Source organism: Chiroxiphia lanceolata, chromosome 11, assembly GCF_009829145.1.
Source record: "Chiroxiphia lanceolata isolate bChiLan1 chromosome 11, bChiLan1.pri, whole genome shotgun sequence".
Taxonomy (NCBI): domain Eukaryota; kingdom Metazoa; phylum Chordata; class Aves; order Passeriformes; family Pipridae; genus Chiroxiphia; species Chiroxiphia lanceolata.
In genome coordinates, this window is record NC_045647.1 from 17,919,262 (window position 1) to 17,937,417 (window position 18,156).

The following is an 18,156-nucleotide window of genomic DNA, read 5'->3' on the forward strand; positions in this document are numbered from 1 at the left end:
AGCTGCAGGCTGATAATGTGTTGCAAGTGAAATATAGATCACTTTACTGCCAATTTTATTTCACATTTTCTCAACAGAGCTTCTATTAGTTAAATGAGCACAGCAGACAAAACATATGCTCCTAGAAATCTAAATGTAGAAAACATATGATTAATGTTTGGGCTAGAAATGACACCAGGAAATCAGAGTTATTTCTGATGGGGTTTTTTGCCACTGCTTTTTAGTTCATCTGTTCTTCTTTTCCCAGGACTTGGTAGCAGGTGCACCTGTGCAGCGTGGCTGGGTTTGGGAGGTGATGTGCACAGGAAAGCTCTGTGCCTTCCCCTCTCTCTGCACACAGGGCTGAGGAGCAGGAGCTGCTGCTTTGATTAAAACCTGCAGATCTCCTTTAACGAGCACTTAGGGCTTCAAAGGGGCCTTCACCCTTTACTGCAGCAAAACATCATACAGGAGAGCAAACTGCTGAACTAAAAAGCTGAGAGCCCAGGGTTAGGTGAGGAATATGGCTGGTTATGTTTTCATGATGTTTAATCAGCAGATGTTTACAGCAGTGTGAATTTTTCCAGAACAAAACTTGGCGTGAATTTAAAGCCCATGGCAGGGTTGTGTGGAGGAGCTGGACACAAAGGAGGGAAAAACTTCAGTAGTTATTGCCAAACAAGCAATTCTTGCCTATTTTATTTTTTTCCAAGTATGGAAACTCAGTATTGACTCTAGGCATGTATGATAACCTGCCAGGTTTGCTTTAGCCAGTGGTTTGGGGTCTGTTTTTTTCCCTCTGGTTACTATTTGACCTCGTGTAGTTCTTGCAGCCAGTGCCACAGGAATCTGGTCAGATTTACAGTGAGCTACATAAGAGGGACAGAAGTACTCAGGTTAAACCTGGCAGAGGTGAGACAAAACTGAAGAAAATGTTATTTTATCCTTCCAGGAGCTCAGGTTTCTGTATTGATGGAGTAGCTTCCTCTGCTTCACCTTCCTGTGGCAGCCTCCACTCAGGGCGAGCGAGCCATGTTATAAAGGATGTTTTTCTTTTGTAAGGTGATGTATTTAGGATCAGACACAACTGCTTTTGTCAGTAGTGGATAGTGAGGAGGCTCTGCCTGGTGCAGTGTGGCACAGGCCCCTCTGGTTCCCCTGTACAGTTTGGAAGTGATGCCATTTCTGCCTCGGTGCTGTCCCTCCTCTCCTGCAAACTGACAAACTCGGTGGCTGGTTCACTTTTCGTTTCACTAGAGGGAAGAATGTTGTAAGATAACCTCTGATATCCAATTTCCCCTACTGCAGTCAAAACAACTGTTAAATCAGTTACCGGAAACTCCGTTTTAAGGTTTGCTCCTGGAGTTGGATTTGTGGTTCACTCCCCAGTGTTACTTCAGCCCTTGAATCAGGTAGGATGTCCTTTACAGGCTGCTGGGCTGGTGTTGCAGCTCAGCTGTGCTGTAAAGAAGGTTCTTCAGCAAAACAAATGGTTCAGCTGCATTCTCAAAAACCAACCTCTACACAGACAAAGAAAATTACTGTTCTGTGTTACCTCTGTTAGGAGACTCTACAGTTATTTGTTATATTCTCACCATATATGAAAATAAAGTAGCCATTTCCTCTGGGTATTTTCAAAAGCAGGTTACCCCTTGAGCTACTGTTCAGAGCATTAATGCACTGACAACTTTAGGACTGAGACTTTTAAGTCTAGTCTATGTTCAGCACTCTGGCTGTTGGCCCTGACTCTTGGAAGCACTGGGATAAACTACAGCCACAGTGGGTTTGTAGATCTTTATAAAGCTCACAGATCACCTTTTTTTATCAGTCTGCTGTTAGAATCAATGGTGGGCAGTTTTTATTTTTAACAATTTACGCTGGAAATGTAAGTTTGCATTTGCTGTTACATTCACAGCAGATAATACACAGCCCTTTTGTAGGCAGAACTGCTACATTTGACTTTAATTGTAACCATTTGGCCACTATAACCATAAATAATATTGCAGACTGTAACATAAAAGCATTATTCAATGGTTAAGATGACTTAGTGTTCTAATAGTTTGGCACAGGCTAAAGGTGTTTTTTAAGCAGTTTCACACTAGGGGGATTAATATGAATAAAAACAACTTGGGGATGTTGCTACATGATGAGATATTTTGTATTTGCCATCCTCACCTACTTCAGCTTAGCTAATAAAAATGGGTTTTGAGGCCTGATGTGACACAAACCAGTTGTTTGTCTTCTCAGTGGAAGGTTGGTTGGGTTGGGAGTTGGTCTAGAAGAGCTACAGAGGCCCCTCCCAGCCTCACCCAGTCCGTGATTCTACGAGGTGTGCAAAGTACAGTTCACTGAGCAGGAAAACTCCAGCTCTGGTCAGCTCAGCTTATCCAAGGGGAAACTCCGTCTGCCATCCCCACAGGCAAGGGAACAGATGGGTGGCTGCAGCTGAGGAATGTGATAATCATGTGTAGAACATGCCCAGTGGTTTTCCTCGTTGCTCAACACTTCGTTGTTCAGTCCTGTGACTGCTCTCAGTGCCAGAGTAAATTCCTTTTCTCAGTTAATACAGAGGCACAGCTTATCCATAACATGTTGGGGAAATGCAAACTGGCCACGGGAAAGCTGCTCTGCTGGGAATTCTTCAGGGACTGTCTGATGAGAGCTGCCTGTTGGTTTTGGGTCATGGAGACAGTAAAGCAGTAGCCCCAAAATGTGTAAAAATGCTTCAGTTTTTTTTTTCAGGGGATAATCAGCTATTGCACACATGGTCGGATCTTTTTAATCCCAAGAAAAATTCCAAGAGAATGTAAAAAAGGAAGAATTACTGAAGGTCAGTACAATCCTGCAATAATTCCAATGAAAAATTGGTCACCATAAATGATTTAACAAATAGGGAATTATGGCAGTCCTGTAAGTATGTTTACTTCTGCCTTTTCAGGAATGCAGCCTCATTTTGCTTTAGGAATGTGAACTTCTCAGTCACAGGAAATGCCTTTAACTTTAAAAGCTCTGGTTTAATTCCATAACACCGTGATGTTACCATAATTTCTGCCAGGAGAAGTTGTAGGGGTTTGGGTCTGTTTGGGGTATGGAGCCTGGGTTGTAGCAGTTAAAAGTCAAAAGCTGGAAGAAAACTCACTGAGAGTGTAAATGTCCATGTCCAGGTGGTGTCTGTGAGTGGGTGGATGGGAGGGGATGCAGAGCCAGGAGGGAACAGTTAGGGATTTTCCTGGCAGTTTTTTCCACAGATAACACTTCCATTTATATAAGGTTCAGCAATAATCCACTTTTCCCTTTTTCCAAGTTGCCATACACACACACCCTTTGGATGAGGCCAGGAATTTTTTAAACAAGTTTTTATAGCTGGATTGCTTCAACAGTTTGGGATTCATTAACTGGTTTTTGTCCAAACTCTTCTTAACAGTTTTGGTCTGTTCACCCAAAGGGGATTAAATGTATCTTATCTCTATAAACTCAAATTCTGTTTAGAGAAACTAAGTGGTGAGAACAGTTAAAAAGTGATGGCAGGTCACTGTATTTTGGTATGTGGTGACTGTCATGTCTTTGTTAGAGCTGTCCTAAGCTTGCCACTCACAGCAGGCTCATGTTCAGATAGAGCTTTACCACAGCTCATGGGGCTGTTCTTCAAAGAATTATCTTAATGTTTATTTTGGTTTTGAGGAAGGAAAGGGCTTTTACATGACGTTCTCAAGCTCTCCTCTCTCATCTAATCCTGCAGGCCAGGAAATGGTGGTTGGTGTTGGGTTTTTGTTTGTGTGGGGTTTTTTTGTTGTATCGAGTTTCTATTTGTTTGTTTTCTGTGGATAAGCCAACTGTTGTTTTTGTCACACAGCCTCTGGTGTCTTGTCCAGGGCCCGGGGGCAGTTCCAGGCTTGTGGCTGTACAATCACACACAGGCTCAGAAGGCCTTGCTGTTATGTGCCTGTTCATCCTTCCTTGCTGCATTTAAGCAGGAAAATGGCAGTTTTCCAGATGCTACAAGGGACTTGAAACCTGCTGCTGAGAGGAGCAGTTGGCAGCTTGTGTTTCACAGGAACAACCTGGTCCTGCCTCTGCAGAGCTGCTGCTCCGGGAGGGGGAGGCTGAGCCCAGGCTGTGCTGGGAAGAAGCTTCAGCCCTTGGGAGATGATGGATTATTTCCCTGGTTATTCCTGCACAGCAGTCTCTGGAAAAGTTCTTTTCCAAAGCACAAACCAAGTCAGGAGCTCTTTGAGCCCACTGGAGTGGGGCTCTTTGCCCCAGGGCAGGACACAGCTTCTTTGGGCGTGACCAGGGAACTGAATGTTTCCCAGTTTTCCAAGAGCTTCCTTCCCCCTGTAGTATGGTCTCTCCTCCTCCTGTTCCCTGGATCCAGGCTCTTTCTAAATCAAGCACCTGTGGAAAAATGAAAAAAGCTCTCCCATTTATAAATACAAACCCGTGGGCTCATTTTAAAAGCACTCACACCTCCCTTTTTAGGCTCAGTTGATAACCTGCAGCCCAGTGTGACTGTGCAGGGAGCAGCAGCTCTTCCTCCAACCTTCAGTGCTGTATCCTAGGAATGAGATGGTCATTCATCTTCACAGTGACCAAAAAGCCCCAGTCATTCTGCACACACTTAAATATCCCTTTATAACCTAGGATGGAGTCCTCAGCAGCACCATCTTACTCTTTCAAGGTGAATTTTAAAAAAAATGTAAGGTCTAGGATTTTTTGTTTGTTTGTTTTGGTGCCTCCATAGTTACACTTTCAGCAGATTCATGAAAATCAAGTGAACTCAGGTGACCAATTCTCAGCAAGAAATTCAAAGCCCCGTAGTGAACTGCCAACTCCAAGTTACTTCTAGAAAGGTTTTTAAAATCACTGTGAACTGTTTACTAATACCAACATGAAAATTTTGGAAGTCAAGCAAGAAAGAGTTAAAATTGCAAAAGAAAGTGAGTTCAAAAGGCTTTCATATGAATGCAGTGATCCCAAACATCTTGGCACGCTCAGCATCATAAATTCAGCTGCAGTCACAGGAAAACAGAGGACATGGGGAGACATTTCCATTCCATTGCCAGCAGTTTTGTACAGGATGAAATTCATAACCAGGGCCAATCATAAGTCCATTGCAGTGTCATTCTCATCTCAAAATTTGTTTACTTTCAGCTACATTTCGATGGCACTGAAATAATTACAGCAAAGAAATGTGTCTTAGTTGTGCTGCCTTTGAATGCAACCTTTGGGCTGTCACTTAACAAAGGGATGATTTAAAGTTCACATTTGCACTGGCAATGATTATGATGATTCAGATGAGGAAGGACAGATCTGTGTGAGATGCTGGCTAGCTGGAGTCCATTCCTTGGTCTTCTGGCTCAGGAGGATACAACTCATCCAAAATCAGCTCTGCAACAACGAATAGTCATGTTTCAGAGAGTCATTTTTTCCACTTGATACAGTGCAACTATCACTGGTATCTACATTTTAAAACATCCTGACTGTAGACAACAAACAGACTGTAGGGGTGTATTTCTTTGGAGAGAAGAACAAGATACAACTATTAAAGAAGAATAGTAAAGCATTGGTTAAGTATAGTGAATATTGAGAAGCACAAGACTATGGCCTGACTTCAGAGGTCTGAGCAGGAGCCATCCATGGTACTTGTTAAGTGAGGAAAGGGACAGAAGGGAAATTTCTATTTCTACAGCATGGAAAAAAGCCAACATCTGACTGATTTTTACCTTCACAGGCACTCAGTTTTTTAGTCTTTTTGAGAATGGCTCTTATGCCTGGCATGGCTTGGTCATATTGATGGAGAACTTCTAGGCAGTGCTCATGGAACAGCTTATCTTTCTGAGATAGGCTGTGCAAGAGTAAAACAGCATCCCGTAAAAACTGAATAATTTGCTCCTTATGTGCACACGAGCTGTTCTCAGCTCTTCTCATCTTCATCCACTGCCTGTGTAACATTATAATTAGTGCCTTAACCACCTGCAAGAGGAAAAAAACACAAAGTAAAAATACAGCAGCAGAAAACTTCTTTCCTTGTGAACTTTACTCCGAAATTCAGAAGCCTGAAGAGATTATTTTCTAGCAAGCCAAAGCAAGCCCCCTAGGGAGGTGGCATCCTGTGAAGTACAGGACACTTCTAGCTAAAACAAGGGGGGGGGGGGCAGAAAGCTATTCCAGCTCTGAGTACCTGGAAGTTCTCAGCAGATTAAAGTCGGGGGCTGTGGTGACTCACCTCGAGGCTGCACTGACAGGCTGTGCCAGGTGACAGAAGTGCTGGTCTGGAGCACCCCGTGCGCCGGGTCAGGAGCCGGACTGCCTGTCACAGACACACACACAGGGGCTGAGCTGGGCACGGGCACAAACAGGATTTCACTGCTGCTTTGAAACGTTGTTTTTTCCTGAACAGCTGATCTCTTTTATGCCCCCAAACTGTATCAGTTTTTTCCCCTGTAAAACTTTACAGATGCAGAATTTGCCTTGCACAGAAACCTTTTCGACTTTCCGATGAGCGGCTAACGAGGTCAGGGGGCCTTAATTCACTGCATACAAATGTACTTTAGTGTAACACAGCAGGCAGGAAGGGTTCAAAATTCTTTAAAATGAGAGCAGAAGTGGAGCAAATAGAACCTTAAGTCACTTCTGTCAGTACAAACAACACAAATTAAATTTAACAGCCTTTCTTTCTATATATAACCACGGCTATTATACAGCAAGTTAGCAATTCCACTGATTACAAGGAATATAATCCTAAACCACTCTGGTCTGCCTTTTAGATGTAATAGAGGGAATTAAGACAATCAAAATGAAACCTAGATCTTGCTTCTTTTTACTCTTCTGTTGATCTAAAAGCAAAATAAAGCTTGGTGTTGAACATCTGTAGCCATCCTAGAATCTGTATTGTTTTTTCAGTGACTTAAAAGATATCATGACAGATGTTCTCTTTTAGAATAGTTAATGATTCAGTTTCAAGCCTGTCCTTTTAAAAATAAAAAAAAAAAGATCAATGTAATCCCTTACTGCAGGCCCACAGTTTCAGTTTCTATTTCAGCTAGAGAAAGAAATTGTTTTCAGGCAATTCGTGCCTTGTCCTGCTCCTCCCACTCCCCCAACTGGAAAGAACAGGAAAGAGCATGTGGACAAACAGCCACATGGTTACCTCTTGTTCCAGCTGAAGCCAAAGCATTTCAGATGCTGATTTATCTGGTCTTGATGTTATGTACATGTACAGTGCAAGGAGAAGGCAGGTGTCTGAAACAGAGAGAACTTTGTTCTTTCAGTCAACTGTTCATGACAAAAACTAATTCTTTTAATTAAAAATTAATTCACATTTTGAGTGCTCTCCTAGGACTTGTGGTACAGGCCCCACTTCTTGCTTTACTTCACACATCTTAAGCAGTGCTGAAGAAATTAGTATCCCATAACTTTGTATGTGCCTTCGTGCTAATCCTGTCCTACTTCATTCATAAGGAACTGGACAGAGACCATTTGTCATGCAGGGCAATGGAATCCCCAAGCTCAACAATGCACAGATATTTAAACCTCAGAACTCCTCAACCCCCCTTTTTTCTTCAACAACCTTTAATACAACGAATGCTAATCTTGAAAATTTTAAAAATCCACATGGCTATCAAAAGCACCACATGTAGGCAGATGCCCCGAGATAAATAATCTTTAAAACAATAACTGAAACCCTGCACTAGAAAACAAGGTTTCAGGGAGCATATCAGGCTTTTTGCCTTCTGGGGTTTTAGCACCTAGGAGCAAGGCCTGTTTGCATTCCTTTGAGTGATGGTAACAGTGCTCTGTGCCCTGCAGTCCTTTACCTGAGTGAGAACACAGCTGAGCAGCCAAGCCCTGGTGCTGAGAGAGGACACCCAGCAGTCTCACAGTCAGGAGGACGGCAGGCAGGGGGGTCTCTGGACACAGGCAGTGCAGCAGGGTCTGGCTGCTCAGCAACTGCTGAAAACTTCAAAAGAAAGCTCTGTTAGGAATGGGAAATGCACTGACAAGTTGAAAATACACCATTTCTTGTACACAGCCCCATAATTTGTGCCCTTTTAGCTATTCAGAACGTAACTGATCTCAAATTACTGAAAAACATTGTGACACCTGGCAGTCACTGCAGTTCACAGTGGTTGTGATGAAATGCTTCACTTTTGACTGGCATTTTACCTCCCAGAATGAGACCCTGTGCTCTCCTTCCTTAAGCATCTCCCAGCAATCACAAAAAAACCCCCAAATCAATATTACAGATATTCTGATCCAATGCATGTGGCCTTAAAAAGCTTCCTCACTTTCAAACTGATCAGGGATGATTATCACACTTATTAGCAGCAAAGGTAATAGAAAGATCCTCAACTGCTCCCCAAAGGTGATCTGAGAAATGTGATTTCTCTCATACAGGGCAAAACTTCTACTTGTATCTGCACATATTGGTTTCACCAGGGGATGGAAAGTGCTGAACACCAGAGTCTGAAATCATTGTAAAACTATTACTGACTTACTTTATTAGCAAGTCCATTGTTGAATTTTCAGCTAATTTCACCAAAACCTGTAGGCTCTGGCTCAGGATTCTGTCAGTCTGGGAACCCCTTGCAGCAGAAAAAGCTAAAACCTGAAGAAGCTTTTTAAACAAAGAATGTTGAGCTCGATCATTATTGGGAGCATCCTGTGGAGCTGCAGGCAGCCCTCCTTGTGTCCTGGTATCTTCTTTATTATCACACTGATTGTCACACAACACATTTTTGTCCATCTTGGAAACCTGTTTGTCTCCAGCAGCAGCAGCAGCAGCACCTTTTTCCACTCCGGCAGCCAGCAATGTGTGGACAACGTCCCAGCTATAGAACACCAAGTAATAAAGGATTCCCAGTGATATAACTGCAGTTTCCTCAAGAGACAACCTGAAGTCCTCCTTACTCGACACTGAACTTGTGCTGGTTCTGGAAGAAACAGTGGAATGGTTTCCACAGGAACCATTCCCAGCCGTGTCCGGCAGTTGTCCCGCCCGGCAATAGGCACCGACGTGGTGCTCCACCAGGGGCAGGAGGTGCACAGCTCCTCGGATCCTGCACTGTGGGAGAGGCAGGAGCCCTCCCTGCCCTTCTGCTGGCCTTCCTTCAGCTAATCCTTGGTCCATAGCGATCAAGTTCAATCCTGTTATTGCAAGTTTTTGAGCTTCTTGCAGGGACACGAGAGGAGCGGTTTCTTCTTGCAGTGTCCTGCTGCTGGGGAGTTGTGTGGACTTCCTATCCAAGGGGAAAAGGCAGAGAACATAGCTGAAATCTGAGTTATCCACATTATGAATTGAACAATAGAAAGGCCAGAGTAATAAGAAATGCCTGTTCCCAAAAATAAAATATGAATTGGGAGGGGAAAAAAAAATCATCCTACTCCTTGAGACCTGCACGGAAGAGCAATTTCAAAGCATTCCTGAGTCTCATTAAAGTAGCCAGAGCTCACAGGTGAGTAACTTCAGCAGCTCACTATAAGCCACTGTCTGAAACTACATTTCAAACACTGGCTTTCCCACTTCAGGCTTTTGCTAACCTGTCATATATTCTTCCCTGATGTTATCTGGTAGCTTCTGGGAAGAATAAGTATCTGTACGTTACTGATCTGGAATATTTAGGGGTTTTTAAAGGACTACAACAGTAAAGAATTATTTTCCTGGCCAGAAATCAGAGAGTGTTCAGTCATTAACCAGTCAAACTGCAGCTGCAAGGGACAAACTCACCACCTCTTCCTGCATAAATGGCAAGGGCAATGAGATATGAGCCCTGTATGAACCCACATAACACAAGAATTACTAATAAAATATCAGAAAAACAAAGGTATTTCAGGAGCTACAGTCTAATTCTTTAAAGTGAAAAACAATTATAATTTATATCTGATATTCATATTTAAAAGGCTTTACCAGTCACTATAAAAATGCACACTTGGAAAAATGCACATAAATTGTACATTACAAATTAAACACAGTTTCGACTTTGAAGATATAAAACCTACTGTTTTAATCACATTTTCAACATTTCCTTCCCACTTAACTCATGATCATGTTTATGTCCTTCCCATCAATGCAAGCTGCTAACAGCCACTCCCAGGTTTAATTCTGTGCCTTCCCCTAATAGATGATTAACCTAGTTTATCACTTAGTGATGTTCCACTGTCTAGTATCTACAATAATCACACATTAATCATCAAACACGTGGTATGATGTTTTAAATTCTGCATTAAATGGCCTAAGCAAAGCAGCATTTAACACAGGGAATGAGCTGTCCTACATGACTAAGTGTTTCTTAGTACAGGAAATGCCACTGTACTAAGAACATGTCAGGTACAATTTAACAAAAAACCCATAAAACTTACGTATCCAGAGAGTTAGGCTGCAACACAGCTCCAGGTAGAGGCTCAGAGTTGCTGCTGAGGAGATGGCACAATCCTAGTAATGACCCAGGGACAATGGGCTGCTTCATCAGTGCATTCAGTAAGATTGAACCTGAAGGGACACAGAACTGTCCTTGGAGTAGCTTTACCATCTCCAACAACAAAAACTTAACATTTCAAAAGATAGCTCTAAATAAGAGCGCTCTCAACCTCAAAGTGATTCTTTTCATTATGAATCTTCTTTCTCAAAACCAAGGGGATGATTTTCAGAAAAATTAAGATAGTATTTAAATATAAACCAAACTACGTTTAGAGATATTTTAATTACAATCCCATATTAGCAGAATAACTTGAGCCAAATGACCGTATGTCCCGACTGCCCTGATGACTTGCCCTTCATGTTCCACTCCAGATATTACAATGATGTGATGCAATTCTACTGTGAATTGGAACTAGGTTCCCTAAAGACTTCCTAGAGCTGGTTGTTTATGTTTCATAGGCTTGGTGTTGTTTTTTTTTTTTTTTAAAGTACATTTTCCCTGGGTTTATTTCTGCAGGAACAGCATTAAGTTACCTCGTGTGCTCCGTTTAGGTGCAGAGTTGTAGGAACCGTTTTTTCCCGTTGCCTCCTGGTGCTTCACAGATGAAACTTCAGGATGGGTCATCTTACTGTCTGGAACAAACAGGGATTGTGAGAACTGCCTTGCTTAGAGATCTCTGCCCATCCTCTGCACACCCTCAGTGTTAGACAGTAAGGACTCAGACACTAAACCAGGCAAAAAACATTTGTCTTGTACAATCAGGTACATCAACCAGTAGTTAAGAGCAGTGGTGAATGCAGAATTCCTATTCCCTAAGTTGAATTCCCACTGCTAGCAGAGATTAGGACAGCTAAAAATTAACACAGAAGTCTAAAAAAATAAATTAAAAAGTAATTTGAGCATTTCATAATCTTTTAATCATCTCTCTGTGTCCCAATTACCAGGTAAACTAAAGCCAAAAGCCTTGCAGGGTTCAGAAGGCAAGTAAAGAAGTGCCATTTTTTCAAATAAACTGGCATATTGAGTGCTGTTACCAGAACCAGCAGCAGCAATTCTAATGCTTTAAGGCTACTGCATTTTTCTTTTTGGTGCAGTCCCTACTGCCCACACAGTTTCAGCCTGAACACTGGAACTGGCAGCACCATCTCAGATTTTTCATGACTCTTCCTGTAAGGATTAGTTGATGATATCCAAGTTTCTTCCATTTACTATTTCCCATTGGAAACATGGCAGCTGGCTGCTATAAAAAAACCCACTGATTTTGTTTCATATTATAGCAATCTTCAAAAACATGCAGATATTAATTTCCTAAGCTTTCCTCAATGAATTTCAAGATAAAATGTTGTGAGAATTACTGCCCCACACATAAAAGAGGAAATGAGTATATTGTTTCCGTTGCTTCTTTCAGGGTGGCTAAATATGTACCCTTTAAAATCCAACCTCCCCTGCCCCCCCAAAAAAGCCAGAACAACAAGAATACAAAAAATGCTTTAGCTGACTAGCAGACCAATTCAAGAAACAGGCAAATTACTTCCTGTTCTTTATTCAATGAGAAAAGGCAGATCAACAGTTTGGATATTTTGGTTCATCACATAATACAGGAAAGTTTTTTATTGCAGCCAATGGGCCCCTTCATCGTTGGCACCTGGGCACCTGGTACCAAGGTGTGGATTAAAATGGCCTTGATGCAAATTTCAGTCGTGGCTGTTTAACTCCAATGGCTATAAAGGGGAAAGAAATGAAAGGAAAACCAAAACAAAAGTAATTGCTTTTGTCTACAGTGAATTTACTGCAACTGTTCAGTCATGTAGTACAAAACCCCTTCTCTAAGGCAGAACATTCACATGCAGCTACAAATGGGGCAAGTTGGGCATGGATTTACCTTCTTTGATTGAACTAGTTGGGGCCATCACATTTCCTGAAGAACATGATGGTCTAGTGGACATGTCAGCATTGAAGGATTCTTTTGTAGGAAAAGATCTTCTTCCAGGCTGTGGAGAACATCCTTCTGGTTTCACTTGTACTGCAAAATTCTTTTTAGGGCTAATATAAAAAGGTGAATCAGTATTTCTTTTGTAGTTATTTTATTAAACAATAAGCAAGAATCTACTTTATTTTCACTGATGTTTTAAAGCTACTTCACTACAAACTCTTTGAATTTCTGTCTTAGATACAAGAAAGGCTCTTTTTGAGCAAATTTCATAGAGGTGAACAGACCTTTGTGGTTGTATTTTTTAAAGACAACGGAGCTAAAATTACATGAAGAAAGGAAACCTTTTCAAATAGTTTAAGCACACATTTTGTAAAAATGAAAACAAATTCCTTCTCCAACCCCCCCTACCTTGTTGTTGGAACTGTCTGAGTAACAACATGTTTATTTCTTTCACAGTTCTGAAGTCGTGTTCTTAACTCATTAATTTCTGCATCCTTGAACTGCAGCTCTGACTGCAACGACTGCAACTGGAAGAGGAATTAAAGACAGTTTTCCTGTTACTGAGTAATTTAGGGGTGTTGTAACTGCAGAGCAACTGGAGTTACCACAAGAGTTCAAGATAACCATCTACTTACTGTGAACTCTGCACAAGATCTCCATTTTTATGAATCTTAGTCCAATTAACACTATCTGAGAACCAAGTGCCAGAAGTTCAGGCAAGAAGCATTTGGGACTGGCTAAGACAGACCAAGAGTCACACAGAGCATGACCAAAGAGAACAGCACAAAAGCAGCCCCTGTCCTCTTCAGGGCTCTCAGAAAGATGACTGCAACAGGCACAGCAACCTGATCAGAGGCATGGAGCATGCTCTGTCTCTTTTTTCCATTGTAAAATACATTCCAGTTTTAATGGTCTTGGGGTGGCTTAAAAAAAAAAAAAAAAGGCAGCAAATGAAAACCTCTACCATCTGAATTTTACTCTTTTGTTTTGGCAGGAGAAAACCCTCTGCAAGTTCTTACAAATGCTTTCTTTTAGATAAGAAAATAAAAGCATGCATCGGTTGGATCTCCCTCTGACTAAATGGTCTGTGACATCATTAAGTCATAAACTGGCTTCTGTATCTGATCTGCAGGGAATTGATATATTTACAAACCTTTTTGGAGAACTCTTTTTCTTTTTCACTCAAGGTCTGAGATTTTTGCTGTTCCAGTAGCAGGTATGATCTTTTCTGTTCCTCCACAGCAAACCTCATCTGCTGCAGTGAGTCACGCAGAATTTTAATTTCTCCATTTTTAGTGAGAATTTCATCCTGCATTTCTTTCAGCTGCCAACAGAGAAATTCCATTAAAGGATGTACACAGCCAAAAGTATGTATTTGCATCACTGTGTGGTTGAAAATTAGGTCTTTATTTATAATTTCTAGGGAGGAAAATTCTCCTGCAACCCAGTTCAAAAATTCTGCCATGTTGCCTCTAACCTTTTTCTGATTAAATCAGGAAACTCAGCTACTGTTTTCTCTAACAGAATTATAAATGACAGCAAAGACACATCTTCACATACTATTCTGATATCTGTCAAAGACCATCCTTCTCTTTCCCCTCCTCTGCAATTGTTACTTTTTCTTTCAAAGTCTTCTAGTCATACACATCAATAATTTATTCATTATTGGGATGATAACACTGCTAATTTCATTGTAATATTTCATTTAGCAGGGCAGACAACAAGAACTCTGTTCTAAGACAAGGCACCACCCCCAGACAGTATCTTCATGACATATTTACTCTCTAATTTCCTGAGCAGAAATACCACTCAGAGACAAGACTTTGGAGAGATAATGAATGAGTTACTCAGAAATGCATGAAAAAAAAGCAAGAAGACACCTCTACACAACTGTAAAATGATGGTTTACAGGTAAGAGATTCCCTGATAAAGATGGATATAACAGAGCTGGGAAAGATTCAGAAAACAGAGGTAAGAAAGGTAAATAGAGTAGGACCCTCCCAGCTGGGGGAAAGCACAAAGAAACAAAGATCAATCGAGGTGCAAGTGCCCAAGTTATTCTCTGTTTATTGTCTCTCATAGCAGCCACGACCCACCCACTTATTAAGTTCAAAATTAAATCAAAGAAGAAATTTTGTGTTAAAAGTGCTGACCTGTTTCCCTATAAAAGGTATCCACACCCAAACACAGAGTGTTTAAAAAAATATACACAGCAGACTATTAAATCCACATATAATATTTCTGGATCAGGAAGTACCTACATGAAATTTGATCAGAGGCTAAAAGGCTGTTCTGATAAATATAAACTTGTTCAAGGCTTACTTCCTTCCTAAGCTGTGCACCAAAAAAGGAGAGACTTTGTACAGGAATTTGTGCCTTCTTACTTTTCTACATCTGTTTCTTGCCCTAAGTATCTTTCCACAATGGATCAGCAGGAGGTGAAGTACCATGAAGCCACTTTAAAGTCACTTTGCTTTCTCAAATCTTTAAGTTGCACAGAACAACTCCTGCTGACTGGCTGACAGGACAGAGAATTGCTTTGACAGGGAACACGTAAAACTGACAAATTAGCATTTGCTACTCTGAAGTGACCAAGAAATAAACTACTGGTCTCAATCTTAATAATTACTAGAGCTGTTTCTAGTATAATGATTTTAACAGACCTCTGGATTACAAAGATTATTGATCAACTTGATTAGAATTAAATGCTTGGAACTGGACTTATCCCACCTTTCAGTCAGCCCTACCAAAAACGTGACATTTAGAGGGGAGGGGAAAATGTTGCCAACCTTCTGTTTGTTTTCTTCATTCTGTGTCTGCAGTACTTCAAACTGGAATGCATCTCTCATCAGCCCATCTTCTGCTCTGCTTTCTGCTGCAGAGAAAAGCCAAGATGTGAAGCACAGATGATGTGTGAACATCACTGGGTACTCAACACCATGTTATTTGCCATTTCATACATCTGAATATCTTAGTATTTATACCATCATCACAAACAGGTAAACTGCCTCACCTAACCACCACAGGAGCCTTGTCAGTGCTTGTGCATCAATCCTTAAAACAGAGAACACCCTTCCACCCCCCAGTTTCTAATCTAATGGTTTGGGTTGGAAGGGAACTTAAAGATCTTTTAATATCTTAAAGCAGAAAGGCGGCCATCAGCAAATGTGAGCAATTCCTTGCAGGTAACTTTAGTTAACACACCCTGCACAAACAAGGGTTCACAGAGAACTCGTTCACCTGGAGAGATGGCAGGTGTCAGCGCTGCCAAAACATTAAACTTAAGAGGATTTAAGCTCTCTAAACTTCACTATGAACAACCCCCTGGTTTGCTTTGCTTTTTTCAAAGTAAACCTGAAAATCAGCTGCTTTAATATGACACATTATGCATTTACCAGTGAAAACTAACAGGGGAAAAAATAATCTGGTGGCCAACATCCAACCAGGATACAAAAGTGAATGATGATACTGTGAATGGTAACTACAGCAAATTAAAAGTTTATGAAACTCGTTTATTTGGCAGGTTTAACCTGCAGCACCCACATCCCAGGCCAGGGTCACCACACCCCCCCCAGGGCACAGCTCAGTGCAATGTGCCTGCTGGGATTACTATTCCTTTGTTATTTCTGTTATTCCTGTGAATCCCAGCCATCCCTCTGACACTGGGGGGGGTGCTGGTGGCCACAGCAGAAGCAGTTCCCTGAAGGGAACTTACAGGAAAGATGGAGCAAGAGTATTTACAAGGGCATGTAGTGACAGGACACGGGGGGATGGGTTCAAATTGAAAAAGAGCAGGTTTAGATGATATATTGGTAAAATATTGTTCCCTGTGAGGGTGGGGAGGCCCTGGCACAGGTTGCCCAGAGAAGCCGTGGCTGCCCCAACCCTGGAAGTGTCCAAGGCCGGGTTGGACGGGGCTTGGAGCAACCTGCGATAGCGGGAGGCGTCCCTGACCAAGGCAGGAGGTGGGAATTGGATGATCTTTCAAGTCCTTACAACCCGAACCATTCCATGATTCCTAAAGGGACCACAACCCCTTGCTCAGCAGCGGGGCAGTGCCGGGACACACCGACCTTCCCGCCCGCCCCGGGGCAGCCCCGGGGGTCCCCACGCGAGTCCCGCGGGCGGATCCTGCGACAGCGCCTGCGAGGCCAGGATGTCGATCTGCTCCAGGTCGTCCGCCGTGAAGTCGTCGCTGTCACCGAAGGGGTCGGCGGGCCCGGCCGCGGCACTCTTGGGGCGCTTGTGCGGGGGGAGCCCATTGCGGAGTCCCGGCGGGGCGGCCCCGGCGCCGCTGCCCCCGCTCAGCGCGGGGCCGCTCCGCTTGCGCGGCCCGGGCGGCGCCGCCATGGCGGGACCGGGCCCGGGGGGCCCTCACGGCGCGAGGCCGCCCGGGACACGCCCCCCGCCAATCAGCGCCGGGCGGCGCTCCCCGCGCGGCCAATGGGGCGGCGGCGGCCCCGGCACTGGCTGTAAGCGCCCCCGCGATTGGCCGCCAGAGGCTGCGGTGCAAGCGCCTCTCGGATTGGCCGGAAGGATGGCGGGAAGGTGCGTCCGCCGTGTGAGGGGAAGAGGTGACGTCATGCTGTTGATGGTGACGTCATGCTGCTGGCGGTTACGTCACGGTGAGTGTGGGACTGGTGATTATGTCATACCGTGTTTTTCCCCGGGAAGATGACGTCAGACCGTGGCTACGAGGGCGGTGGGGACCCATCCTGTGTGGCTGTGGCGCTGACACCTCTGCCGCCTTTGCCTCCTCAGGGACTGAGGAACAGTCCTTGGGGACACACAAACAGTGTTTGGGGACACACGGACAGGGCTCAGGGACACACGGACAGGACTGGGAACACAGACGGGCTCAGGGACACAAGGACAGGGCTGGGGACTCACAGGCAGAGCTTGAGGGCTCGTAGGCAGTGTTTGGGGACTCACGGAGAGGGCTGGAAACACCCAGGACTCAGGGACGCAGTGCTTTTAAGTGAAAAACACTATGTTGGGATGACACATTTCCAACTCTGTCAGAGAACTCTGATTTCTCTTGTTCATTTCTCCATTCTCATTATGCACAGCAAACTTAAACGATCACTGGAGTGTAATTTGCTTTATCCATGCACTGCGAAAGAAGCAGTGCCTGTGATCAGCCAGCCAGGCCCAAATTATCTACCAAACTGGAGAAATTATGGATGGATTTGATGCTTAAATCACTTAAGGTACCACTGTTTGTGTTTGGAATTCTTCTTTTTCTCCCTGTAGTGAGAATGGCAACACAATGTTTCTCTTTGTAGTCTAGCGGCAAGGAAAAGATAGTTCTTGCTTTTAAGAATGGTCTTATTTATTTATGTTTAGAGAGAGATGCTTCTGTGAGATGGAGTAAAACCAAAATTGCTTGTTTTGTTTAAAACCTCCTCTTGCAGGTTCTAGTGCTCTGTTTCATCCACGTTTCTAGAGATGTGTACTGAGAAGTAAATTAAGTAATCTAAAAGGAACTTGATTTAGACATTATTTGCACTAAATTCTGGATTGGTTTAGTTTTGGTTTAGTTTTTTGTTTGTTTATTCGGAATTTTTAGTTTGGGGTTTGTTTTTTTTATAAATAAATAGGACTGTACCATGACTGCTATTTTTAAATAACAATATATTGGATGAGTGCTACAGCTTCAGTTGTACTTTCTCCTCGTCCTCTAGCTGGAGTTGAGGAAAAATAGAATGACAGAACACTTGCACAAACTTTATTTTTAACAGGATAAACCAAGGCTGTAAGTCTTGGAGAGAAACCAGGCAGGAACTTCTATGACATATTTTATGCTTTTTTAAAGTATTCCAGACA

At 42.9% G+C, this 18,156-nt stretch overlaps 3 protein-coding genes across 6 annotated transcripts in view; 2 read left to right on the forward strand and 1 right to left on the reverse strand.

The window, feature by feature from the left end:
• The window catches only part of LOC116792532 (serine/arginine repetitive matrix protein 2-like), a 280,339-nt gene that overhangs the window by 30,271 nt on the left and 231,912 nt on the right, over positions 1-18,156 (forward strand).
• On the reverse strand, positions 4,647-16,680 carry ATRIP (ATR interacting protein). Of its 4 annotated transcripts, none has more exons than XM_032699532.1 (13): positions 16,404-16,680; positions 15,120-15,202; positions 13,484-13,654; positions 12,739-12,857; positions 12,280-12,440; positions 10,931-11,029; positions 10,339-10,468; positions 8,478-9,218; positions 7,797-7,939; positions 7,130-7,221; positions 6,206-6,289; positions 5,703-5,952; positions 4,647-5,367 (listed from the first exon to the last, which is right to left on the reverse strand). In XM_032699532.1, the coding sequence occupies exons 1-13, from the start codon at positions 16,678-16,680 to the stop codon at positions 5,306-5,308; spliced, it is 2,412 nt and encodes an 803-aa protein (XP_032555423.1). In that variant the 3' UTR covers positions 4,647-5,305. The 4 variants fall into 4 exon arrangements, with proteins under 4 accessions (XP_032555423.1, XP_032555425.1, XP_032555422.1 ...); XM_032699534.1 differs by having other exon boundaries at positions 7,797-7,819; positions 15,120-15,205; XM_032699531.1 differs by having other exon boundaries at positions 15,120-15,205.
• Positions 16,875-18,156, forward strand: part of IPPK (inositol-pentakisphosphate 2-kinase) — a 52,832-nt gene continuing 51,550 nt past the window's right edge. The window contains exon 1 of the mRNA XM_032699545.1: positions 16,875-16,955. The gene's annotated coding sequence lies outside the window, so the exon portion shown is untranslated. The remainder of the gene's footprint in view (positions 16,956-18,156) is intronic.

What these genes read in the sequence shown, in the direction of transcription:
- ATRIP (XM_032699531.1), bottom strand. Translation starts at nt 16,680, where the DNA reads ATGGCGGCGCCGCCCGGGCCGCGCAAGCGGAGCGGCCCCGCGCTGAGC. An exon ending in ATGAAGAAAACAAACAGAAG is followed by an intron (nt 13,655 to 15,119) that starts GTTGGCAACATT and finishes CTCTGTTGGCAG; the next exon opens with CTGAAAGAAATGCAGGATGA. An exon ending in CCTGTCAGTGCAGCCTCGAG is followed by an intron (nt 5,953 to 6,205) that starts GTGAGTCACCAC and finishes TTCCTCTTGCAG; the next exon opens with GTGGTTAAGGCACTAATTAT.